The following is a 24,123-nucleotide window of genomic DNA, read 5'->3' as shown; positions in this document are numbered from 1 at the left end:
GTGCAACCCACCACAGCGAGGCTTACCATAACTCGCCCTCGGGACTCTTCTTGTGATGCCAATTGTCAAAGCCCGTCTATGACTTGTCAATTGATAAATCAGGGGACAACTTTTGTCCTCGTAAAGTAGTGAGAAACTCCTTGTTTTACTCAACCTCGGACGCTTTCTCTATTGGTTGTTGAAGAAGGTCTCACTTGAATAGGAAGGGTTTGTATAAATAGATATTAACTCCATTAAATGCATACCAACTGAGCTTGATAATTGCATTTACCCCACGATAATGCAGTGTCGAGCTCCACGTCATTGTTCAGACCACATGTTGCTTGAGAACTCGCCATTCGATGCGCCTATCCAGCTGCAGCAACAGCAACATACCGCGATGACCACAATACCCGACAGTTGCGCTCAAGCCGGCGCTCTGGATATTCGCGTCGAAGATTTTCTCGACGATAAACTCCAGTCCACGACCGATCTCGAGAACCTCGACTCCCTGATCGCCAATGTCGAGGTCCAACGCAGCCAGCTCCAGACCCAGCTCGACAATGCCATAAAACAGCTCGACGAAGCTCGTCGAACAGCTGGCGACCGTCAGTCTTCCCTCGCACAACGCATCCAGGACTTCCAGGACCTCCAGCACAGCATCGACATCCGCGTCAAGATCGCAGCCGCCTCCGACGCCCCGAATCAGGCCATCGCCAGACTGCAGCAGCCTATGAAGAAGCTGCAGACGATCGAACTGGCCCAGAAGTACCTCAGGCTGCTGCAAGATGTCGATGAGTTGCGGAGCGAAGCTAGATCGCATCTCCCCGGAAGCCCCAAGGCGGCCTTGGAGCCGTACTCGAAACTCAAAAAACTTTCGAAGAGCCTGGACGAATTATCGGGGCCTGCTGACGACGCAGCGGTTCACCTTGTCAACCACGTACGAGGCGTCGCTGATGCGCTGTGGGATGAAATGAGGAAGACAATGTCCGGCGAGTTAGAGGCTGTTCTCAGCAAGCGGTCGTGGCCCATGGTCGACCCGAGTTCCGAAATGGACGAGGAGTGGCTCGCCTGTTTCGAGAAGCTGCTTGATCTCCAGATCCCGGAGGTCATCCTTTCTAATTCCACCGTCAGTCTACTGCCGTTCGACGTCATGGCGAGAATATTCGTCTCGGAGTTCCGCTTCCATTTCCTGAGCGACAAGCCGACCAGCAAGCCCGACGCCATTGGATCGCACTGCTTTCCCTGGTTTCTGGCGACCATCGAGAAGTGGGAAGACTTTTTCCGGGACAATTTGGGTTTTACACTGGCCACCAAACTCCGCGATACGCCCGCAGAGGGCAGTTTAGTCTACATTGACCCGGTCTGCGCGTTCGTCACCAGCTTGCTGCCCGTCATGAGGGAAAAGGTACAGCTTGTGGTGAAAGATACGGCCAAGAACCCGGCAATCCTAAGTAGCTTCATGGGACAACTGATGGCATTTGATGAGACCATCCGGTCCAAGTTCAACTACGATGGTGGCGATGCGGAGCAAGGCTGGCCTGGCCTTGCGACGGAGATCCTTCAGGATTGGTTCGAGCCTTGGTTCCAGGCCGAAAAAGAGTTTGCCTTGGAGCGTTTCCAGGCCATAATGGCCACACCGGATGCTCGGAACATTGACTACGACTACGCTGCCACGGGCAAGACGAAGCCGACTTTTGGAGCCGTGCGGGTCACCGATCTTCTTAGGTCGATCACGACCCAATATCAGAGAGTCCGCACCTTCAGGCATAAGATCCGATTCTTGATCGGCATCCAGCTTGACATCCTCGACGAATTCCACGATCGTCTCCGCGGCTCTCTGGAGGCTTATCAGGCACTCACATCTACGGTTGGCAGGACTCTACACGGCGTCACGAAAGAACAGCTCGCTGCTCTCGAAGGCACCGGTAGTTTTGAGTCGCTGTGCAAGGTGTATGGCAGTGCAGATCACATCGTCAACACCCTCAAGGAATGGGGGAACGAAGAATTTTTTGTGGTGTTGTGGGACCAGCTCCAGGGTCGCGCAACCAAGGAAGGTGAAACTTCGAGGATGTCAGGTGAGATGAGCTACGAGGAGGTCAAAGACCGCACTTCTGCAGCCGTAGGCTCAGAAGGTGACGATGGGGTTCTGTTCGACGAGACGATCGCCGCGTACAGCCTCAGGCGCAAGACGGCCCTCGACTTCTTGGTCAGTGCCCTCGCCGATTCTCACTACAAGGCCTTCAGGGCGTACTCAACGCGGACGCAATGGACGACGATCAGTGAAAATGGTTCGGAGAGTAAGCATTTTTCTATGCAGGCCAGGCTTTCCTCGTACGCTAATTATGCTGCAGTCGACCCATCCCAGCTGGCTGTCACGCCTGAGCTGGACGAGCCCCTAAGAGTAAGCCATGCCAGAACCCCCAGGTCGGGATGCCCCCTCTGACCTGCATCAGATCCTCAAGCGCAATTTCGACTTTCTGCTCAAGGCCATCGGCACCGCGGCGTTCCGTCGCACGTGGCGCTCGGCTCTTGACAAGCTTCAAGACCTTCTATGGGGTGAGGTTCTCATGAGACAGAGCTTCACAGCATTCGGCGCCGCGCAGTTCACGCGCGACCTCGACGCCATCTTCTCCCTAGTCAAGAGGTACATCCCGAATGGCGTAGGGTCGTTGGGTAGCCTGGTCGACGCCTTGAAACTCCTCAGCCTCCCCGCCGAGCCGGAGGAGGGCGCACTATCGCTGAAGGATGCCACGGACCGGGTGTTCACGGACAACGCCGAGGCCAAAAAGGTTCTGGAAAAGCTGGATATCGACACGCTGACTCCGGCGAATGCGAGACACATTCTGCAGCGCAGGGTCGAGAATAAAGAATAGGCGGTCTGGTTCCATGCTTGGTGGATCTGCCCAGGCGAAACCATGCGAGGAATATGTATGTATAGCACCGTGACATCGAAGGAGAAACCGATAGATTCTAAGATATATGTGCCCTTTGACACTTTATTTTTTTGCCACGCCCCGCGTCGGCACATTTCCAGTAAACGACCATTGTTTCCATCCGCGCGTTGCTCCCCCTAAAAACGAATAAGAAGTCTAGGATAACGACTTAGCTGAGAGCTCGCATGGTCAGCTCAACCGTCGCAAACGTGCCGGCGCTGACGGGCATGGCCCTCAACAACGTCGGCACGATACCTCTCCAGAAGCCGCGCAGGCCCTCGCCGCGGTACGTCTGCGCGAAGCAGTCGCGCATCGTCTTGTACCGCTGCTCCTTGCCGAAGCCGTCCGTCTGCATCTTGCTCTTGATCACGTCGAAGGGGTAGCTGCCGAGCCATAGTGCCTCGCCGGCCAGACCGCCGTAGAAGGCGATCTTGTAGCTGGGAATGTCCTTGCGGTCGATCTTGTTGCGCGCGGCGTCGGCATTCATCATCCACTCGAAGGCCAGGAACCAGACACCGTAGGCCTGAGCCTCGCGCAGAATCGTCACGGCCTCGCCGCGGTACAGGCCGTTAAGCACACCACCATGGGACGAGAGCTTGCGGACGCAGTCGATGGGTCCCGCGTACAGACGCGCGGCGCCATGAGGCTGGGTTTGCAGGCGGATGCGGACATGCTCGATGGGGCCCGAGATGACCGAGTTGGCAACGCCGGCGAAGGCGCCCGCGGCGTAGTACTGGCTGTAGCTAAGGGTCGGGCTGGCGCCGAGGGAGGAGGCGGCGTTGCGGGCCTCGAAGTAGCGACGGGCCTGGTGGAAAGCGCCGAACTGGATGGAGACGCAGGCGCCGATACCGAGCAGGGGCGTGAGGGTGCCTTTATAGAAGGCGAGGGCGCCCTCGTTCTTGTAGATCTGGGTGGCGGCGGTCAGGGCCGTTGTGGGTGTCGTTGAGGTCTGGAGGCGGACTTTGACAATGTCAAAGGGCTGGCCTGGGCTGCCATTAGTTTTCCTTCTGTTTGCAGTCACGCCGCATGTTGTGCATGATTTCCCGGTGTGGAAAAGTGAGTCGTATGAGAGTGCTGTTGGTGAGGATGAGCCGCTCATAGACACTCGGGTGTCATTCCGAAGTCGGCTTGACGCCTCGAAATTCAAGCAACCACCGATACTCCCTCTCAAGGCTTTTGGCAAATACAGAGAAACACGTACCGAGCAAGACCTGGGCAACACCACCAGCGGCACCTGAAACAAGGTCCTTGGCTGTCTGCAACGCGCCGCCCACAATCTCGGGATCAACCGCAGCGTCCGCCATTGCGTCTTTCGTTCGGTTTGCCTGCCGAGCTCTTGAATGATACCCCACTACCGATGATCGAGACGCCCTCAGAGGTTCCTCGGATAAGACTTTGGCTACTCTTTTGAATCGAACTGTGTCCTGACACTGGCGAGACGGAGAAAAGAGAGGCGAGAGGAACCAATTGGTTGCGTGGGGGTTCAATCGGTGAGGTTTTGGGAGGAAACTGGTCACTTCGCCGGCTTAAACTCAATGGGATTTATTTATCAGTCCCCCCGATAAGAGTAGCTTCCCTGGGATGTGGAGACGTGTACTCCGTACACACCGGGTATTCATGGCGTGCTACCGCTAGTCCTCTTAGGGCGTCGGTGAGCTCTCACCTTGGCGAGTAAGGCGGTTCGGTGAGCTTTGGTTGGCGATGTCTTCTTTTTACCGCTGTGAACTTTGTGACGACCACGCAAAGGAACGTCGAGATCAGAGGATGCAAGTTTGTGTGTGGAATCACCCTATCAAAGATTGCGGATTGCTGTATTCAAGCATTCAAATATAAACAAGCTCTTCGCAATCCGGACGTAAATACGCCAAAACGTGCCAGTCCCACTAGCTTTGTTGCGACGAACCACCGCTTCGGAAGAAAGGCCTATTCGATAAAACCTGGCTTGTTTGTTCACTTAAGCCTGACACCCCCTGGATCAAAGTCAATCAGAGTTGGGGAGATTTGGTTGGTTAAGTCAAATATCCGGAAGATCTCTGACATGACGAAGTCAGCGGCATCAGAAGCACAGTTCCCATCTTTGGCAGATCACCAAGAGCGGCCTACACGTGTAGTTTTTTTTGTATGCGCTCTGTCTTAATACTCATTCGCGTGCCAGAGTGGGTGCGAGACACAGAACTATGCGCGAGACTACATGTAGGATAGGCGATATGTTTTATCATAACGGGACACACGATTGAGCTTCTGGTAAGTGTCAACAAAACCCTCCCCGGAACTGATTGTAATATCACCTTGAGCAGCAGAGGAATGCAATCAAAATCACCATTCACTCCTAACCCGTGTACAAGTCAACGGTGGGGACGTACCCCACCAAGCATGTACCCCTCACCTCGGTGAACAGACCACCGTAAGATCGGCTCGTTAGCGGACCGTCACTGCAGCTCCCCTCCACACCGTTACGAAAAATCGCGAGTTCCTGCAAACACCAGATGATGCGCTAACGGCAACATCTGCTAATTCTCACAATGTCTGTTGAGGGCAAGAAGCTGGAGACAGCTAGGTATCTCTCTCAATCTCCGTGGCCGCAGCAACCACGCTGACACTTTTCATCGCACCGCAGCAAGGATGCTACGCCCAGCAACCCTCGAGGTATCCCTAAGGCGCCATTTGTCGACAAGGTTGAGGACTACGTCACCACCCGCGAAGATGTCGAACCGACTATGCGCAACTTCCAGGAGATGATCTCGTGAGTCGTCTCCAAGCGCTGGGCCCGCTGGCCACATGCCAAAGGCTCCGTCAACGAGCCAGACGAAACCCCGTGGACGAGCTATATGGAACTGCTGGTAACACGACGATGTGCGCAGGAAATACCAGTTTATGGAGCTTAATCTTCAGAAGAGGATGGCAGGACTGAAGGACAAGATCCCCGATATTCAGAAGACGCTCGACTCTGTGCGGTTCCTAAAGCTTAGACAGGTGGGAGTCACGCATCGATGCGCGGGGTCGAGAGAGCGAGGGGCTGACATGACGCTTAGGGCGATGATGAACCGATCGAGACGACCTTCGAGCTCAACGACACGCTATACTCCAAGGCGAAGATCCCGCCCACTGAGGAGGTGTACATCTGGCTCGGTGTATGTTGCCGCGACGGAGAAGGCACGGTTAGAGGTTAAGACTGACTGGACAACAGGCCAACGTCATGCTGTCGTACCCCGTCGATGAAGCTGAGACGCTTCTCGAATCCAAGCTGTCGACGGCGAAGACAAGCTTATCCAACTGCGAGGAGGATCTGGACTTCTTGCGAGAGCAGATTACGGTAGGTTTCACGTCCGGCAGAGCTGCACGCAGCATGCTGATTGAATGTAGACCATGGAGGTCGCGATTGCGAGAGTATACAACTGGGAAGTCGTTCAAAAGCGCAAAGACAAGGAGGAAGGAAAGGACATCAAGAAGGAAGAGGGCGATGGCAAGGCAAACGGCTGATTCGATGCTCGATACCAAACTAAACAACTCGATGTTTTTGGAACCTCCACAACAATGTCTCACTGCACTGCGATGCATGATCCCCCGAATTGTATTTGTTCAAGAGGGAGAAAATCGGTCATCCGTTCTTAGGGAGCGATAGCCCTGCAAGCTTACGAATCTTAGCAAGGGGCGCGAAAATGACTCTAATTTCGGGTTCCGGCCTGAAGCCTTGGAGGCCTCAACCGGACAGTGCAACTCTCATGATAAAGCCCAGTGTGTTTCTCATTTATGCAAGAACACACATAATGGATCGACAAGGCGCATTTTTGGCCCCGTGAGAGTGTCATCATGTGCAAGCCCAACATAGAGCCAGTTGGGATCTTTGGCCATCCGAAGCACAGCCCAGTCCAGGCTCAGCCAAGAGCTTGTGGCATATCTGCCAGCCAACAGAATGCATGCCACTTTCGCAGCCACTGCCTGCCACAAAAAGAGAGAAAAATAATCCCTGAATCAGAACAATCCAAGCCACATATGGAGCTGTGTCGAAGCGAGCGATGCCAACGACACACCAATCTTCAGCGTCTCTGGAAACTGGTAAGTGGGTCACCGTGGATTACATAAGGCAAGCATGAAAAGACATACGTACCACCACCCCCGTATGCATCTCTTTTGCGGGTGCGTATGTGCGGTGTAGACGGCCGGTGAAGAGCCAATTTGAGGGGCAACCAGGGGGGTCAACAGTAGGTGCGGGACTGGCCAACCGTCGCTATGACGAATTATTGCATTCCGCCAGCAACCTCACTGTAACTCGACCTCCCCAAGCCTCCCCTACTTTCCCGCTAGAGATCTTCCTTCTCGTTGTCCCCACAGCCCAGCTTCTTTCTCCTTAAACACATCTACCTGCAATTCGCCATTCTCTCAACGAGCAACAACTGATCCTGTGCTCGATCAACCGTTGTTTTCGTCTCAAATCCCACCACCTCTTCCATCCCGCCTCTCTTTGTGCATTCTTCCAAAATCCCTCGTCATTCCCATTCTTTCTCTCCTACACCGATCCCTCTTCACACGTAAACCGAAGACCCTTAGACGAGCCCCACCATGTCCCAGCAGGAACTCGACCCGAAGTACGACCAGTTCGACTTCCCGACCGTCGCCGCGACGGCCGCAAATGGCCACCCTGGCCACCTGACGCCCGAGCAGAAGGCCCAGGTCGCCCAGTTGCGCCTGATGCTGGAGTCTGATGGCTACAGCAAGCGTCTTGATACCCTGACTCTGGTAGGTTTCCTTTTCTCGAGCTAAGCCGTAAGATGGGAGACGATTTGTGTGCCCATTGTTATTTTATCCTGCCTGCTAACACTAGTACCGTAGCTGCGTTTCCTTCGCGCCCGCAAGTTCGATGTCAACCTGGCCAAACAGATGTAAGGATCGCATTGTTTCCAAGACCAAACGACGTACCTGTAGCTGACCAAATGGCTCTTAGGTTTGTCGACTTTGAGGAATGGCGGAAAACTACCAAGCTTGACGACACCGTGCCGACCTGGGAGTACCCCGAGAAGGAGGAGGTCTTCAAGTTCTACCCCCAGTACTACCACAAGACCGATAAGGTAGGATGGCTCCGGAAGTGGGTGATTGGGCCGTATCTTATGTCTGCTGACACATAACGCACAGGATGGCCGTCCCGTCTACATCGAGCAGCTTGGCGGCATCGACCTGACCGCCATGTACAAGATTACTACCGCCGAGCGCATGCTGACCAACCTGGCTGTCGAGTACGAGAAGTGCGCGGATCCCCGTTTCCCCGCCTGTTCCCGCAAGTACAACCACCTCGTCGAGACGTGCTGCACCATCATGGACCTCAAGGGCGTCACCATCACTCGCGTGCCCCAGGTCTACAGCTACGTCAAGCAGGCCTCCGTCATCTCCCAGAACTACTACCCTGAGCGCCTCGGCAAGCTCTACATGATCAACGCCCCCTGGGGTTTCTCCACCGTCTGGAGCGTTGTCAAGGGCTGGCTCGACCCCGTTACTGTTCAGAAGATTAACATTCTCGGCTCGGGCTACCAGAAGGAGCTCCTCAACCAAATCCCCGCTGAGAACCTGCCCAAGTCTTTGGGAGGCAAGTGTGAGTGCCAAGGCGGCTGCCATCTCAGCGACGCCGGCCCGTGGCACGAGCAGGAATGGACTAAGGAACCTTGGTGGGCGAAGCCCGAGGCCAAGGCCCCTGCCAGCAACGTCATTGAGAACCAGGGCGGCGAGACCGTCACTGCTCCCGCTGGTGGTGCCGCTCCCGCTCCCGCTGCCGCCGCCGATGCTGCCGCGGACGCCAAGGCTCCTGCTGCGGCATGAGCGCTTTCTCCGGAAGGCTTGCGTGCGTTGGATCCGAGGACGTGATTGTCATTTGAGTTACGCTGCTGGATGGGCAGCTAGAGAGAAAGGCGTTGGCAGATTTGTTGTTGCATCTGGGGTGAGGCAGGAATAGGCCGGGGTGGTTTAAAAACAAGAGCTTCTTTTTGTAGAATCGCTCATACATGCGGTGGTCCTGGCAACATTTGCTGCTTTCCATCATACATACTTTCGCTTTGGCTGTTGGATCGTTCGTAATAGAATAGTTCATCATGACTGACCGGCGATTCTCGTCGCAATTGAAGTGAGACACAGGCTACATCATCCGGTTTGATTCATCTTTACAAGCAGTTGCATGGGCTGACAACCCTTTTCCAAGCCCTATGTGAATGTGGTATAAAAGCCCCCAAAACGCCGAAACTCCCAGACATTTTGGACCGTCTCCATGTGAATATGCTGTTCACGATCGTTCAGTGACGGTATACTCGCCCGCGACCCTCGCTCTCTCCATCTTGGCGACCGTAGCTGGCATCTCCTTCTTTAACTTGCCCAGCGCGCCGACCGCGCCCCCAAAGATCTCCTTGACCTCAGTCCTCCTTTCCATCTCTTCGAGCGGGAGCGCCTCGGCCTCGATTTCGTTCGCCTCAACCTCCCTCGCCTTCTTGACGGCCTCGAGCGCGGCCTCGTCCGAGGCGACGGCGGTCTTGAAATCGTGCGTCATAGCGGCGGCGACGGCGCCGGGGACGGACTTCTTAAGGGCGGCGATTTCGTTGAGAAGGTCCTCCTCCTCGCGGGCGAGATCTTCGACGCGCTGGCGGAGGCGGGGATCCCAGGGCTCGTAGGCCTCCTCGGGCTCGTCGGAGGGATTGAGGGAGAGGAAGGCGGTGGGATCGGCGTCGAGACCGTTGATGGATAGGTTCGGGGCGGCATGGGTAAATGTTTTGTCGATGTACTGTTTCCGGGGGGTGTCGACTGTCAGCGATCTGGTTTATATCGCAACCGTAAAGCGCGCAGCAATCAGCCCCTATCATCGGCAGGCGAAGAATAGTCACTTTCCAGACGCAAAAACGGGCTCGTTGAATCGAGACCGAACAGAACCATTCAAATGTAAACAAAGGGAAGTCGTACCTCGTTCACGAGCCGCTCAATGGGCACCCGGAGCTCATCTTCTCCTGCATTGCTGCCCTCGATTTGCGGGAACGCATTGTTGAGCTGGTCCCGCGCGGCGCGTCGGACATTGTTGAGGAGGAATGCGAGGTCTTCGTGGGACTGGAGCTCGATTTTCCTATGCGCAGACTCCATCGCGTGTGCCTGAATAGGCTTGAGAACAGGGGAAAGAGAGGGTGTCCCGTTGTCAAGGAAGTGATGACCGGGTACGTCGTCAGGGGTCTGGTATTCTTTTCGGTGATGCACCGGAGTTCGAGAGTGATGTTTACGTCGGACAAGCGCGCGGCCCCGGATATCCAAACAGCAACGGCGCGTGTCAAACCCGCCGTCCGACGTTCCTACCCACCTTTTCTTCGGCCCCTCACTCGCACGTTCTTTTATCGTAGATCCGTTATCTTATCACTATCGACATGTGACTTCAGGTCGCTGTCAATCCAACGTCAGCCCCCCCAAGAACTGCCGAGATCGGCCAGAGCGTAAGGCACCTTCCGCGAGCGCTAGACTATTCAATTGTGTGGACCACGGGCCAGCCGATGGACCTGGAGTCCAAGGACTTTTTTTATAATAGAAAGTGACTTCATACCCCAGCGAGATCAGTAACAACTCTTGCGCAGGAACCGTCACCAGGAACGAAAGCGAAGGTCTCGTCATTTCCCAAACTCTGCTTTTTTTTCTTTTTCTTTGTATCCCCTGAAATCACTGGGACTACGAAAACAAGAGGGCGGGCGGTGCACTGCGGAATCGCAGTCCAGGCCAACGGCACTTGTGAAGGAGATCGACGACATGGAGCAGTGGCGCTTCCTGTTGGAAAACAACAGCGCATTACCACTCATAATCCGCTGATGACGACAGTGCCAATGATAGTAACAATTTACCCTTCCCCTACGAACCTGGGTACATGCATGCACTCCAACAGACGGACGGGGGCGGATACTGTAGTCAGCTGCTCCTTCACCGGCCCACAACGCACCGCACACTCAACCAGCCCGGGAAGGACGGCCACCGATAACAATGATTCTCGTTTGCCAGTTTATTATCCGGCGACGTCTGTCGTTCATGAAGGTCCTCTCCCCAAGGTTCATGCTTCTCGGCGCTATGACTACGAAACTGGGACGGACCTGCATGGAGGGCGAGCCGTAAGGACGTAGCAGCGTCGAATCAAACACTGCGAATCCAGCGCGGGGTCCACGCTTCTTGGCGGCACCTTTTGGGGCAAGGGGGGCCAGCATGGGGAAGGCCTGAAAGAAGCGGGGCATCATCTTTGGGGAACGATGGTCCTCGGGTGCGCGGTAAAGTACACCGCACAGTGGCATCGGTCGGTCTGGACTGGAAACCGGACCCTCCCTGTCCTCTCACCTCTGCGGTTCGACGCCATTTGAGGCGGAATGGCGCTCAAACAGGCCGCAGTGTGCTGTGCTGCACGACTTAGGTAGGAGGGTTCGAGTCAGACGTTGAAGACGCTGTTTCACCAGAATTTGAAGTCGGTATGGTTCTGCTTTTGGTGGGGTTTGACACTTGCATGTTGAGTTGTCCGCATTGCACATTAGCGACTTGGTCTTGCTCTTGTGGTTGGTTGATGTCTGAAGGTGTTGTCGTTGTAATTGTAGTTGTAGTGGTAGGGGCTGAGGAGATCGGTCCAATTGCTCTGACGTGACCCTTGGGCCTGGTGTGGCAGCCGAATTGTGCTACCTTGGCCGTCCAATCTCTCATATATTTTCTGGAGTTAGAATCACGTCCGATGGGCCCGGAAGTCGCGCAAGCATCCGGACTCATTGATCTAGTCGCCGATGACGAAAAATGGGCCTGGAACAGTGTCTTATGGCTCTATGGGACTATGGAAGGTGAAAAATCAAGATCCCAAAGCCGCGGCAAAAGCAAAAGACCTGGTACACGGTCGAGGTTGAGAAGAGGGTATGTACTGGCAAAACCTAGGAACGCCTCAGTCCAACTAACGGCAACAAACACGTAAGGAATAAAGCGCGGCGAAACCCTGTCTCGCCCACATGAAGTCGCAACTCCCCGGATGATCCCCCAAGCCCAGGTACTAGAAAGAGGCCGTTGTGCCGATAAAGAGGCCGTTGTGCCGATAAAGAGGAAAAATGCTGGATGTACTGTGCTTTCACTCAGTGTGTGCCCATGCCCGTACGTCACCGGTCCGGGCCTGGCTTCATCCGCAGTGGTAGGTCGTAAATCAGTCTGATGAAAGGGTTAAGAGGACTTGAGGAGGGGTACAGGTCGTATCCGGACGCCGTAATATGGAAATGAAAGGATGTCTCGTGAGAATCGTCGGTCTAAAGCACGCAAGACGTGGATATTCGTGTGGAGCGTCATGGTCGCCGTCGCAAGGCACCGTTATTGGGGGAACATGTTGTTGATCTCTTCGTCGCTGAGGACGATCTCGTGTACAGGTTCCCGTCGGTTCTCGAGGGGGACGTAGTCGCAGTCCACATAAGACGGCAGGAAGATCTCTGTTATGGACCATCAGCTTGAGGTGGGGTGGAGGCTGATTGAAAGTCGGGACATACCTGGGTTCCACGCAAAGCCTTGGCTTGAGGAGAGATAGGTGATCTGATCACAAGTGTCAGCCAGCGTCCGATGCGACAGGATGTAGGCGAATTCACCAGGCGGGGAGTGCCGTTAGGCTCGCCGATATTGATCACAGTGCTTTCTTGCTTCGACAAGGCGGAGCCTATCCAGCATGTCAGTAGGCGATAACAAGTAGCCGGTGACAACCGGAAGACACCCATGTTATGCCAGGCTGCAAGGGGCCGGGTTTTGTTGCTGTAAGGCACGGTGGGGTGACATACTGAGAAGGCTAGGACGGCGTTCGTGAACCATCTTTTGCTTCTGAATAGATGAAGGAGACGAAGTCCGAGGCGAGCTGGAGTACGTCGACGAGAAAGAGCTAGTAGCACCCTGAACCTGGGCGGACTGGTGGTGGTGATATGTGTTGGCCGACGACGGTGTCATCGGGATCGCAATAGACGACGACATGATGATTGTGGTATTAGAGGGGAAATGAGAGACTCCGACGGAGGACGATTAACTCCGGGAATGATAGGGAGCAATCAAAAGTGGTGGAAGGTAGGATGAGAAGGGACGCACACCCAGGCGACTTGTCGGGTGGAGAGACCAGTGGTGTATCGTCGGAGCGAAGATGATGAAAGAGTCAAGGTTGGGAATACTACGAGACCGAAGAGAAGATAGGTGTGCTTGTGACTGATACTGTACAGTGCTAGGTTGCTTGCCGTGCTGGGACCTAACGAGGCATCCGGTGAATGACCGCCCGCATCATCCCATGGGTCGGAGGCTTGATAAGAGGCAGGTGCCGGCGCAGTTGGCATTGCTAAGGTGCGGCAGTGACACTCACCGACGCCTCTAACAGTGGATTGCGGGAGAGACCCTCACATCATCGTGGCAGGGATCACTCCTTGGGCAGTCTCCACAGTGTGCATGGGGTCTACGGCCCCCCTCTGGCCAATCGGAGTCATTCGCTGCCCTTGAGATGGGCAGGTACTCCGTCCTGCTCCAAGGCACCTGCTCAGCCAATCATTCAGCCACAAAGAGCCAGCAAGGTCTGCCTAGGGAAGCTGCGCTCACGTGATACTAAAGCTTCGATGATGTTCCTGACTAAGCCGGGCTGAGACGCTGCATGCGTATCCATTGACGCCTACAGCAAGCTAGAGCAAGCAAGCACCACCGTCGAGCTTGAAAACAACAACCTCGCCATCGTCAACGACACTGCCCATCTCCCTGCGACCCTACGTTTGCTGCGATCGACGAGATAACTCGCCTTAAGAAAATCGCCGTTTCGACGATTTCAACACTAGCCGAATTTCCGACACCATGGGTGACGTTCTGGTCGAAAACCCGGCCAACCATACCGTCCCTCACAAGAAGACGGCACCCTCAACAATTCCTAGTATTGAGAACTTTGAGGGCATCTCGACGGAAGGAGGTGACGATTATGCCACATTGAAGAAGCTCCAAAGACAACTTGAGTACATACAGCTGCAGGAAGAGTACATCAAAGATGAGCAGAGGTGGGACTCAATCGGAATCGCCGCACGTCATCTGGTTCACTGACCCGCCGTCGCAGGAGTCTGAAGCGCGAGCTCGTTCGGGCTCAGGAGGAGATCAAGCGGATTCAGAGTGTTCCTTTGGTGATCGGCCAGTTCATGGAGGCCATCGACCAGAAGTACGCAGACCCCGCACAAAGCTCCCAAGCCACTCGAGCCCACCATAGCTAATCCCATCGCAGCACCGGCATCGTACAGTCTTCCACCGGCTCCAATTATGTCGTCCGTATCCTATCCACCCTCGACCGCGAGAAACTCAAGCCTTCGTCTTCCGTCGCCCTCCACCGTCACTCGAACGCCCTTGTCGACATCCTCCCTCCCGAAGCGGACTCCTCTATCGCCATGCTTGGCGCCGACGAGAAGCCTGATGTTACGTATGCCGACGTTGGTGGTCTGGACATGCAGAAGCAGGAGATCCGTGAGGCTGTGGAGCTTCCTTTGACGCACTTCGACCTCTACAAGCAGATCGGTATTGACCCTCCTCGTGGTGTGTTGCTCTATGGACCCCCCGGAACGGGAAAGACCATGTTGGTCAAGGCTGTGGCGAACTCGACGACGGCGAACTTCATTCGCGTTGTTGGTTCCGAGTTCGTGCAGAAGTACCTCGGTGAAGGTCCCCGTATGGTCCGCGACGTCTTCCGGATGGCTCGCGAAAACGCTCCTGCCATTATCTTCATCGACGAGATTGACGCCATCGCGACGAAGCGTTTCGACGCCCAGACCGGTGCCGATCGTGAAGTCCAGCGTATTCTGCTGGAACTCCTCAACCAGATGGACGGTTTCGATCAGACCGCTAACGTCAAGGTCATCATGGCCACCAACCGAGCCGATACCCTCGACCCCGCGCTGCTCCGTCCCGGTCGTCTGGACCGAAAGATCGAATTCCCTAGCTTGAAAGATAGACGCGAGCGTCGTCTCATCTTTTCTACTATTGCCAGCAAGATGAGCCTCGCTCCCGAGGTCGACCTGGACTCTTTGATTGTCCGCAACGATCCCCTGAGCGGTGCCGTCATCGCCGCCATCATGCAAGAGGCCGGTCTTCGCGCTGTACGCAAGAACCGTTACAACATCATTCAGAGTGACCTCGAGGATGCCTACTCGAGCCAAGTCAAGGGCACGAGCGACGAGAACAAGTTTGACTTTTACAAATAAGCAACAGGCGCTGCCCGGGCGGGAAAAGCGCTTGGAAACGAGGGCGTCCGCCGTGGGAGGGGTGGCAAACTGCACGCGGCAAGGCTGTCGATGTTATAGCACGGGGGACACGGCAAGGGAAGGGATAGACTTTTCAAAGCTTTGGTAAGCGAAGCTTGGCGTCGCGTTGTACAATACACTTGATAAACAAGCTGCGCTGCCGTCTGCACGATCACCCGCTGAACTATATGCTAAGTGATGTGATTTGCCAGGCGAGGAAAGCCTGCGTGAGGCACAAAATCGTGCGGGACGATGGGAATTGAAAGATGTCTCTGGAGATATAATCGTTGGCAGCAAATAAACGGGTGAATGAATCATGAGAGCGCCTGCAGAATGGCGTCTTGTCCAACGTGCGCAGCCCCTCCATGCGCGGCGACAAGACCACCGCCGCCGGCCGAACGATCTCGGGGGACATGCCAAGTCGGCGCGGGGCGATACGTGAAGATAGATAGATACCTACGACAAGTGTCCCCACCATTTCCTTCGGGTCCCGGAGTTCGGGTTCACCCAACGACATCTCGATTTCTCGAACGCCAAGGTCCTTCCCAGGCGGCCGGAACCCCCGCCCCTCCCCCCCTCTCTCCCCCTTTTCCCTATCACAAATCACTTTCCAGACCTTGAGGTTCCGGCAAAACGTTGCCTTGTCGTCAGTACAGTACATACCCAGATGAGAACAGATCCTGTGTGCGAACGACGACCAGATGAATGACAGACTTTCATCCTCACACCTCGGACTCTGCAACGCGCCAGAGCGAAATCAGTTGATACTGTCAAGCGTAAACTACTTGACGGTCGGACCTTGACATAGAAAGAGACTCCGGGATTTGACTTGTCGCTGATATTATTTTTTATTTCTGCCAGACATGTTTATATCCTTTCCCAAGATCCTTTTTGCAAACCTGATTTCCCCCATCTCTCTAAGTGGTGTTTTCCCTTCCCGTTCCCCTTTTCCCAATACCGTTTCCCCTCTCCTCTTTTCCATGTGCCATGGCCTGGAAACCGTTACGTCTAAGTCTGAATGGAGTGGGAGAAATAGAAAAGACAACGAAAGAGAAACATGAAGCATAAGAGTGTGAATCATAAAAGCCATGCCAGAAGTTGTCAGACCATCCATGCTATGGAAAATGTAACAAGCCACTCGTTGAAATAAAACCAATCCCCAACCGAGTCCGTAGCAAAGCCAGCCTGCTTACTCGCAAAACGCTTAAAAAGGGCTGATAACAAGACTCCGATGCTACCGTCGCTGATGCAGAAAGTCATGGGTGCAGCATGAGATGACATCCATCTCAACAAGAGGGTATATCCGTCGTTCCCTTCACAAACTCTCCTTTTCCGACTCATCTTCTCCGTTTTGAGCAGCGGGCAAAGGTAATTAACAATTAGTATTACCCATGTACTGCTTTGTTGGTTGAAAGTCCCTTGCTGCTCCACGTATATATGGTAAAGCGAACTCGGGGTAAACATCCAATCAGGTGAACGCCGCGCGCTACCGATTCGGTTGCCCCGTAGTATCTCGTAACGTCTCGCGTAAACGAGAACAGAGAGACAGTGTGTCGTAAACGTATATGTACAGCCAGCAGAGTGACTATGAGCTCAGCACAACGCCGAGCTCAAGCATGAGCTTGACGAACTTGGCGTGTAGATCAATGAAAAAATCAGGCATGCCGACGAGCTCGGCAAGGCCACGCGCCTTGAGAGATACCCCGCCGGGGCCGCCTCCCATCCGTCTTGAAAAGCCGCCGCCTCCGGTGAGGAAGCTGCTGCCACCACGGTCGGGTCCCTCTCTATCCGGTCTGTTGATGGTATGATAAGAGCTGTGGTGTTGCGGGCCTCCCACTGGGCTGGCCTCGGCCGCTTTTTCTGCTTCGGCTTCTGCCAGTTGTTGGATCCAGGAGGCGAGATCGCGGAAGGCGGTAGCCATGAATCCAAATGTTTTCATGGCCAGCCGCTCCTTGTGTGTGCTCAGTGCAAGGAAGGCATACACACGCTTGTGGCCTCGGGCGTGCATATCCGGGATGCGGAATATGTAGGCTGTCGTGTACCCGTTGACGGGGTCTCCGAAGAAGATAGGGCCCCCGGAGGCTGCAGCTCCAGCACTATGTGTCGTGACGAAGGCAGGCATGTTGTTTGACTGTGGCGAAGCGCTCGGTGTGAGATTGGCGGGCGCACGAGGGAGTGTCTCCAGTGACAGGGTGCGCAGACACGAGGACCGCACGATAGAGAAGGAAGTTGCGATGAGGGGCTCGTGAGTTGAGGTATAGTCGAGGTAGTGGGTATGGCTCGTATGTCTCCCTGAAGACATGCTAGATCGTGTTGTGGAGGAGCCCGTTGCTCGTCGATGCATTCGCTCAGGCTGGCTTTCACCGTCGGTATCGCTAGCAGACGAGGTTTGCGAGGCTGGTGGTGATGCTTGCCCGTACACTCTCGCGTAAGGCGCGCGAGTGCGCAAGGTAGGGCCACGCTCAGCTTTCATATCAGTCTTGTCTTTACCCCCTTGTCGCTGAGGTAGTGTCAACGCGCAGTTGTCGCAAGGGCCGGCACGTTTTGTGACATATTCGTCGTAGGTTCGGCGGAAACTCGAGTCGCGTCGTGGCTGTGGTTGCTGCTCCGATATGCGGCGGGGGCTATCGGGTGGGGTCTCGATGGCCGAAGGCGACAGTGGCGAGGCCGGGGAGTTGGCGGCGGAAGCACGAAGCATGGCGGCGCGCTGGACCTGAGCTTCATTCTCGGAGGCGGGCAGAGACGAGCTGCGATGGGCGTTGAGGTGCATGTTGCGCAGGGCATCGGACATGGCCATAGTCTGGTTCAGAGATCCCGTTGTCGCTGGGGCGCTGGCCTGGGGTCGAAGCTGGTCCTGATCGGCATAACCGGCAGCGCCATCATCATAGCATGTAGTGCATGGGACGGGTAGGCCCTCGGTGACCATGAGCGGGGTCGGGCCGTGTTGGTCACAGTAGTGAGCGAGGCATAGCTGAAGGCCGGTCATTAGCGACTGCGAGTTTGGTGATTGAGGCATTGTTGCGCTGTCTTCGCGAGTGACGAAGGTATCCTCAAACGACGGGAAGCGCATTGTGAGGGATGCAGATATCTTGTGTGAATGAGATGAGACAAGACAGCCACGGCAACGCAGTAGTCTCGTACTACAACAAAGAGCAGAAGGGTGTCTCAAAGAACAAGTGCAGGCATGACGATGGTGGAGGGAGGCAGCGATAACGGGGGACGGTGGTGCAGGTTATACCCAGGATATGCGAGTCGTGGCATGCGCCCGTGGGTAGAGTTGAGTGTGTGAGAGGCAAGGTGTATGCGAACAAGCATGGAGGAGGCCATGGCGGCGCAGTCCCATTCTTATGGGAAGTTTGAAGGGGGTCTGGGTGGTGGTGGACTGGTGGTGGTGGTGGTGAATGGGTTTGGGCATGGGAATGAGGGAGGACAAGAGATGGAAGGGGGTGCTAATTAGGAGACGGAGTATGTATTGCGGGATTGGTATTGGAACATGGGGAGTAGATAGGACGGGATGAGAAGTTGGGCAAGGCGAGGCCGGGTGCAACAGGCAGGGCCCCGGTCGTGGGGGATGCTTTCCTGATTGCCGGTGTCTCGTGTCTAGCTTGTCTGGGTATGTTTGGGAGGACGGGGAAGACGGAGAGGATGGGGATGCGCACTGATATGTGGGAAGCGGTGAGGCGGTGAACGAGCGGCTCTCGCCAATAACACGACGGGGGACGGGCAGGTTTGACGGCCGGGGACCGCAAGATACTGCAATCGAGATTGGTTGCTGGTCCGGGGAAACTTGAGTTTGGGGCAGAAGGGATGACGAGGTGGTACAGATACTGCCTGGGCAAGAGAAGAGAAGAGAAGGGTAGGTAGATGGGTAGATTAGGAGAAAAGCAAACTCACTATTGATGTCATGACGAATCTATCCCCCTTTCCCCAAGCCGTATCCGGATCTTGTTTGTTTTCGCCAATAAAGAGATAAGCGCAATGCGCAACGAAGCAAATGGCCCAAGACTGATGAGGGTGGGGGAGAGAAAAGAAAGACTCGGCCGCGAGGTATTCAACAGGGGTTCCGAGTAGTGAGTGAGTGCGTGAGTGAAGAAGCGAAACGCCTTGTTTCGAACGGCAACTCGGTCACTCGAGACGACGGGAAAAGCAGTCGATTTGTGAGAGAAGACAAGGGGTCCCAAACTGGGCGAGTTGGAGTGGGAGGGAAAGAGGGAAAACAGATTATTAAAATGGTGTTTGGGGAAACGAGGTGTGTACGGATGTGATGGTAATAATAAGTTGTGTGTGTGTGTGTGGGTGTGCATGTGCGTGTGGGAGGGGAAGTGAGTAAGTAAAAAGAGTAACAGGGAGGGTGAGAGAGAGTGACAGAGTGACAGAGTGAGAGAGCGAGGTGGGCGTGTGTGAATGGAATAAGTGGGTGGGTGGTGCGGATGCAGCAACAACGATCCAATTTGGTCAAGGAGGGGTGGATGAACGGGCGAGGGAGCCAAGGTTGAGGATGAGGTCGAGGTCGAGGTTAAGGTCGAGGTCAAGGAAGACCAAGGACGACCCCAAGTTGGCAAACGGAAAGAGAGCGAGGACGAGGCCGACGTGCAGAGAAATTGCGGCCGCGAACGCTAACAATACATCAGCAGCGACAATGGGAGGGGATCCCGGAAAGCGCAGGTTCGTGTCGTATGAGGAGCGTGGGAAGTCCCGGCCGGATGCGATGCAGGGCGATTCGATGCTTCATGGACTTCGCAACGTCCGGCTTTAGGATGGGATGGGATAGGATGGCCGGTCTAGTCTGGTCTGGTTGGCTGTCGAGGATGCTGGCCAGCTGCATGTGGTAAGTAGCAACGACGGTACCGGCGGCCGGACTGACGGGAGTTGGTGAATGATACACGAACGGCTGCTGCTGCTGCTACGCTAACCCCCAGTAGCATGTAGGCTGTCAATCCGAGTGACAGTAATACCCTCCAAGGCTGTCAGGTTGGACAAGAGGACTAGCAATACAGAGTTTCTCTTCGCCGTGCGACGGCGGGTCAATGGGAACTGACACGGGCACTCGTAATGTGTCGATTATGAGTGGCTGAAAGCTAGATACGATAGATGAAGAGAGAGAGAAGGAAAAAAAAACAAGAGGGGGAAAAGGAGAGAGAAAACGGAATCCCATGCAAGAAAAAGGGAACCTCAATGGGTCCTGAGGCGACGGTCCAGTGACCATTGCCCATTACGAACACCCAGTGGGAGGATACCCCGGCGGGCGAGAACAAGACCTAGGATCGAGGTCATCGTCACGGACAAAACAGCGGGAGAAAGGCACCCAATATCGGTCCTGACACCCTGGGTATTATTGCTGCGTGTCGATCAACGCTGTCCGCAGGTATCGTCGCGGCTTCAGCTGCCTGAGACCTAGGTAGGTATCTAAGTATGCGCCCAGTGCCTTGAAAGTTCGGGACTCGGTACCTGAACTCCCTTGTGTCTGCCGGCGACTCGGGACGGGCTGCACTTGGGAGGCGGGACTTTTTTTGGGCACGCCGCACGCACAATTGGCGATTGGGCACATGCGATGCGCACTGGGGGGGTTGGTTGGTAGGGGAGGGTAGGTGGAACGGGACCTCGAAGAACTTAGAAATGGCAGTGGGAAGAAGCAGCAGCGAATGAGGGGGACCCGGGCCTTGGGAGACGACGACGACGACGACGTGGAACGACCTGGACGTGATGGGGCCGGGCTGTTGACTCGCTCTAGAACTCGGAAACCCCACAGAGGCGGAAAGGCCAACGTTCCATTGTCGTCCTCGGCTCCTCTCAGCCCCTTGTGAGTCGTCGTTGTCGTACTTGTCTTGTCGTCGCGTGCCGGTGGGGGCGGTTGAAGCCATGCCGGGAGAGGACGGGGAGACCGGTACATTTGGATGGAGACGATTGGATTCTTTGTAGGTAAACAGTTGTTCTGTAGCAGCGGTACGCGCTAGCTAGGTCGGAGTCTCGCAGAGGCCATAGGAATACCGCAGGCGAGACGAGAGGCGGCGGGGACTCTGGAGGTTCTAGTGGTTGATTCGTATTGGACATGGTTTGACGGTACGTTAGCTGCTGGAGAATGAGCTAATGTAGATGCGCCGTTCTGGTGCAGCAGTCCCGCACATGGCCAATGTTTTTTTTCCCTCCTTTTTCTCCTCTCTTTCCCGTGAATCGCCAGAAATACCCATACTTGCGGCATTATACGGTGTTAGGATGGGGCAGAAGACAGGGCTAATCGTTCCGAAAGCAGTTCGAGACAGACTGACTGCCTTGCCAGTGAGGATCGAAAACAGCTCCGAAAGGGAGGCAACAAGTAGCATTTGTGCAATCCTAAAGTCACCCAGCAAAGCAACGCCAGACTATTCGTAAAACAAATCAGACTCGGCGCGTCTCCGTCGTGCTATCCGTACCCGATGATTAATTACCGGGGACTTGGGCTTCTCTCAGTTCCCAAAGCCCTGACCTACCTATTCCGAGCCCAAGGACCGACCACCCCCGACAGACCCTGTTCAGCTTTCTTCTTTCTTTCCGTGGTCTGTTGCCCGGTCCAAAGCTTCCTTGTCGATGACACGATGGAAGTGTACGAACATCACCTACGTAGGAGGCCAAAACCCGACGCAACCGCAGGCAAATCGGTAATAGTTACTGGCTTACTGAGTGGGTCGGCGGCCGGCCCCTGTCGGATGCACCTGGTTAATTGCGTGCAAGCCCCGACCCAGTTGAACCACCAGTGGCAGGGCCTGTGGGCCTTTGCCAGGATGTGACGAGGTGCCATGGAAGAAGGCCCAGACGAGGGGTGTGGACTGCCCACATCTTCCAGAAGCATTCCAGCGGGTGGGCCTTTGGGAGACTGAGACCAGGAACGGGTGCACGGCCGTCTGGGAGCTGCAGGACGGTGGCACCATGGCACCGTGGCACACGGGCAGGGCAGCTGGGCGGTTTTCTGGCTTAGGCCCTGCCGCCGTGGTTCGCCCCATTGAAATGTTGGATTGCTCGCAGAGGCGGTCTCGATGCAGGGTCACGGGTAGAGTTCGGCCACCGTAGGTATAACATGCGCTGTGGGAGGCGGGCGAGATACCCGTCGTGACTTCGATGGAAACAAAAAGCTTGGCAGAACGTGAGCGGCATGCGAGGTATTAATTAGAGTACCTTGCACAGCGGTCATCGGCCGATGAGGCAAAACCAAAGAGTGACGAAGAGGGAGAGAGGGAGAGAGGGGGGGAGAAAAGCTGTCCATGTTTTGGGCTGTTTCCTTTTGGGGGTTCCTCCCGCATTATGGTGTTCTTTTCCCCTTAATGGGTTTGTGACCTAGGCGAACGAGCATTTGGAAAAACGACCTACCGACATATCCTACACAGGTATGTAACTAGGTATCTATAAAGGTATCTGTATAGTATCTGCGACAAGACTTTAAGCGAGAAGAGGAGAGAGAGAATCCTATCCACATCCTAGCGTCGCCCGCGCGCTTCCGAGTCTCGTTCTGTCTAAAACCGCAAGCAAGTAGGTTTGGTATCGCTCCTTCCCTCTCGAGTGTTGAGTTCGTGCACCAGTCTGGGGGTCGGTTTTGCACGAGTGAGAGTTGGGAAGGAGGGGATGAGGCGATGCGGGGCTCCCCGTGTTCCTTCCTCCACTACGGATGTGCCCCAGTCTTGCCTTTCGTCGCACTTGTCTTTCGTCGGTCGATGGTCGTCGGGGATTGGCAGGTGTTCGTACACATCAGCCTCCGTGTTGCTGCCGTTTCTTCAGTCTTGACAGACGGCCTAGCCCTTCCGAGTTTCCACCAGCGTGCGTGCCTTAGTTGCTCGCTACCGTCAGTTGTTAACTTGCCACTACTGTTTCTTCTCGACCTTCACTTGACCCTCGTCATTTTGTGGAAAGAAAAAAGAAAAAGAGAAGGGGGAAAACCCCCCAGCAGGGTATGCTAAGCACTCGAGGAGAAATGGACCTCACCTCCTGTTCTTCTAACCGCACCGGGCAAGGCTCCTCGACAACAGCAGGCTAGCACCACCACCTGGTCTCCCAGCGCGACTTTCGGAAACATTACCGGCGGCACTAAGGACTAGCGCCCCTCTTCCTTGACTCGTTCGGTCCAAAAGGACATGAGATCTTACGTATCAAAACACCAGACGAAAGGCCAACGACTCACGAGAGTACCAACAGCCGCCTCCAACAAGTGCCTAGCATTCAGAAACCACCTTCGGAGGGAAGTCCAACGGGGGCTCTGTCTTCTGCAAACTCAATCCATCCGTCTCAACCCGTTGCGTCGTCGCTGCCCACCGCCCTCGGACCAGGCATGGCCGTGTTACCCCGGTTTCAATTCCAATTCATCCCCATTCCACTTTGTTTATGGCGACGAAGGTCCGTAGACATGTGATACGTCGCTTGACCGGCTGACTCTTCTCGTCGCTGGGCAAAAGCCCTGTAAGCCCAGACTCGACGAATCACTTGTGGAAACCAAAATATCATCGTCATGTCGCTCTTGCCTCGAGAGACGACGACGTGTCGCTGCACGCACTGCACGGCAGGACTCGTGACGCCTTGCTACTCTTCCGGCGGTGTAGGCTTACCCGGCAACAACAGCACCGCTTCCGTGGAGAGCGTGTGTGGAATGAAACCAACAACTCCAACATCGATTCGGCCGCACTTCGTCAAGAACATCCCATACATCCGAGAGGCCTACTGGGATTTATCCGCGCGTCACAAATGGACGCCCGGACGCTACCTACACACTTGCCTCACCTTGCCCACCTAGATATCTGGCTAGGAACTGTCAATTTCAAGGAACTGACTTTCCCCGGATCGCTTGGGGTTCAATGCCGGACAAGTCACAGGAGAATGGCTTATCTCGTCTCCATGCTTTCGGTCGTCCGTAAATCAAATCAGAAATCTTCCAGCAACAGCGTTGTCGACTTGACCTCGACGTCTACCAGAACTCACTCGCCCTCGTTTCCCACGCCTCACCGCCA

At 55.1% G+C, this 24,123-nt stretch overlaps 9 protein-coding genes across 9 annotated transcripts; 4 read left to right on the top strand and 5 right to left on the bottom strand.

Moving 5' to 3' along the window:
* Positions 1–316: 316 nt before the first annotated feature.
* On the top strand, positions 317–2,855 carry CH63R_01376 (RINT-1 family protein; the record flags this gene model as incomplete). Its single annotated transcript, XM_018296351.1, has 3 exons — positions 317–2,279; positions 2,334–2,383; positions 2,436–2,855. The coding sequence occupies 3 exons, from the start codon at positions 317–319 to the stop codon at positions 2,853–2,855; spliced, it is 2,433 nt and encodes an 810-aa protein (XP_018164713.1).
* A 229-nt stretch (positions 2,856–3,084) lies between these two features.
* Positions 3,085–4,219, bottom strand: CH63R_01375 (Mitochondrial carrier protein; the record flags this gene model as incomplete). Its single annotated transcript, XM_018296350.1, has 2 exons — positions 3,085–3,899; positions 4,117–4,219. 2 exons carry the CDS (start codon positions 4,217–4,219, stop codon positions 3,085–3,087), a joined length of 918 nt encoding a protein of 305 aa, XP_018164712.1.
* Positions 4,220–5,437: 1,218 nt separating this feature from the next.
* Positions 5,438–6,395, top strand: CH63R_01374 (Prefoldin subunit; the record flags this gene model as incomplete). The annotated part of the gene is made up of 6 exons (XM_018296349.1): positions 5,438–5,472; positions 5,533–5,658; positions 5,777–5,888; positions 5,948–6,046; positions 6,103–6,228; positions 6,279–6,395. The coding sequence occupies 6 exons, from the start codon at positions 5,438–5,440 to the stop codon at positions 6,393–6,395; spliced, it is 615 nt and encodes a 204-aa protein (XP_018164711.1).
* Positions 6,396–7,475: 1,080 nt separating this feature from the next.
* On the top strand, positions 7,476–8,723 carry CH63R_01373 (CRAL/TRIO domain-containing protein; the record flags this gene model as incomplete). Its single annotated transcript, XM_018296348.1, has 4 exons — positions 7,476–7,652; positions 7,746–7,795; positions 7,858–7,981; positions 8,046–8,723. The coding sequence occupies 4 exons, from the start codon at positions 7,476–7,478 to the stop codon at positions 8,721–8,723; spliced, it is 1,029 nt and encodes a 342-aa protein (XP_018164710.1).
* A 457-nt stretch (positions 8,724–9,180) lies between these two features.
* CH63R_01372 (Kinetochore protein) lies at positions 9,181–10,022 on the bottom strand (the record flags this gene model as incomplete). The annotated part of the gene is made up of 2 exons (XM_018296347.1): positions 9,181–9,672; positions 9,849–10,022. The coding sequence occupies 2 exons, from the start codon at positions 10,020–10,022 to the stop codon at positions 9,181–9,183; spliced, it is 666 nt and encodes a 221-aa protein (XP_018164709.1).
* Positions 10,023–12,239: 2,217 nt separating this feature from the next.
* On the bottom strand, positions 12,240–12,881 carry CH63R_01371 (uncharacterized protein; the record flags this gene model as incomplete). The annotated part of the gene is made up of 4 exons (XM_018296346.1): positions 12,240–12,355; positions 12,413–12,455; positions 12,509–12,576; positions 12,695–12,881. 4 exons carry the CDS (start codon positions 12,879–12,881, stop codon positions 12,240–12,242), a joined length of 414 nt encoding a protein of 137 aa, XP_018164708.1.
* Positions 12,882–13,733: 852 nt separating this feature from the next.
* CH63R_01370 (26S protease regulatory subunit 6B) lies at positions 13,734–15,118 on the top strand (the record flags this gene model as incomplete). Its single annotated transcript, XM_018296345.1, has 3 exons — positions 13,734–13,930; positions 13,987–14,085; positions 14,149–15,118. The coding sequence occupies 3 exons, from the start codon at positions 13,734–13,736 to the stop codon at positions 15,116–15,118; spliced, it is 1,266 nt and encodes a 421-aa protein (XP_018164707.1).
* A 1,624-nt stretch (positions 15,119–16,742) lies between these two features.
* CH63R_01369 (uncharacterized protein) lies at positions 16,743–18,227 on the bottom strand (the record flags this gene model as incomplete). Its single annotated transcript, XM_018296344.1, has 1 exon — positions 16,743–18,227. One exon carries the CDS (start codon positions 18,225–18,227, stop codon positions 16,743–16,745), a length of 1,485 nt encoding a protein of 494 aa, XP_018164706.1.
* Positions 18,228–19,612: 1,385 nt separating this feature from the next.
* CH63R_01368 (uncharacterized protein) lies at positions 19,613–21,018 on the bottom strand (the record flags this gene model as incomplete). The annotated part of the gene is made up of 2 exons (XM_018296343.1): positions 19,613–19,883; positions 20,606–21,018. 2 exons carry the CDS (start codon positions 21,016–21,018, stop codon positions 19,613–19,615), a joined length of 684 nt encoding a protein of 227 aa, XP_018164705.1.
* Positions 21,019–24,123: the final 3,105 nt, after the last annotated feature.

Source organism: Colletotrichum higginsianum, chromosome 1 (genome assembly GCF_001672515.1).
Source record: "Colletotrichum higginsianum IMI 349063 chromosome 1, whole genome shotgun sequence".
Classification (NCBI taxonomy): Eukaryota; Fungi; Ascomycota; class Sordariomycetes; order Glomerellales; family Glomerellaceae; genus Colletotrichum; species Colletotrichum higginsianum.
The sequence above is the reverse complement of the archived record's forward strand: the minus strand, read 5'-3'. Positions and strand labels throughout refer to the sequence as shown.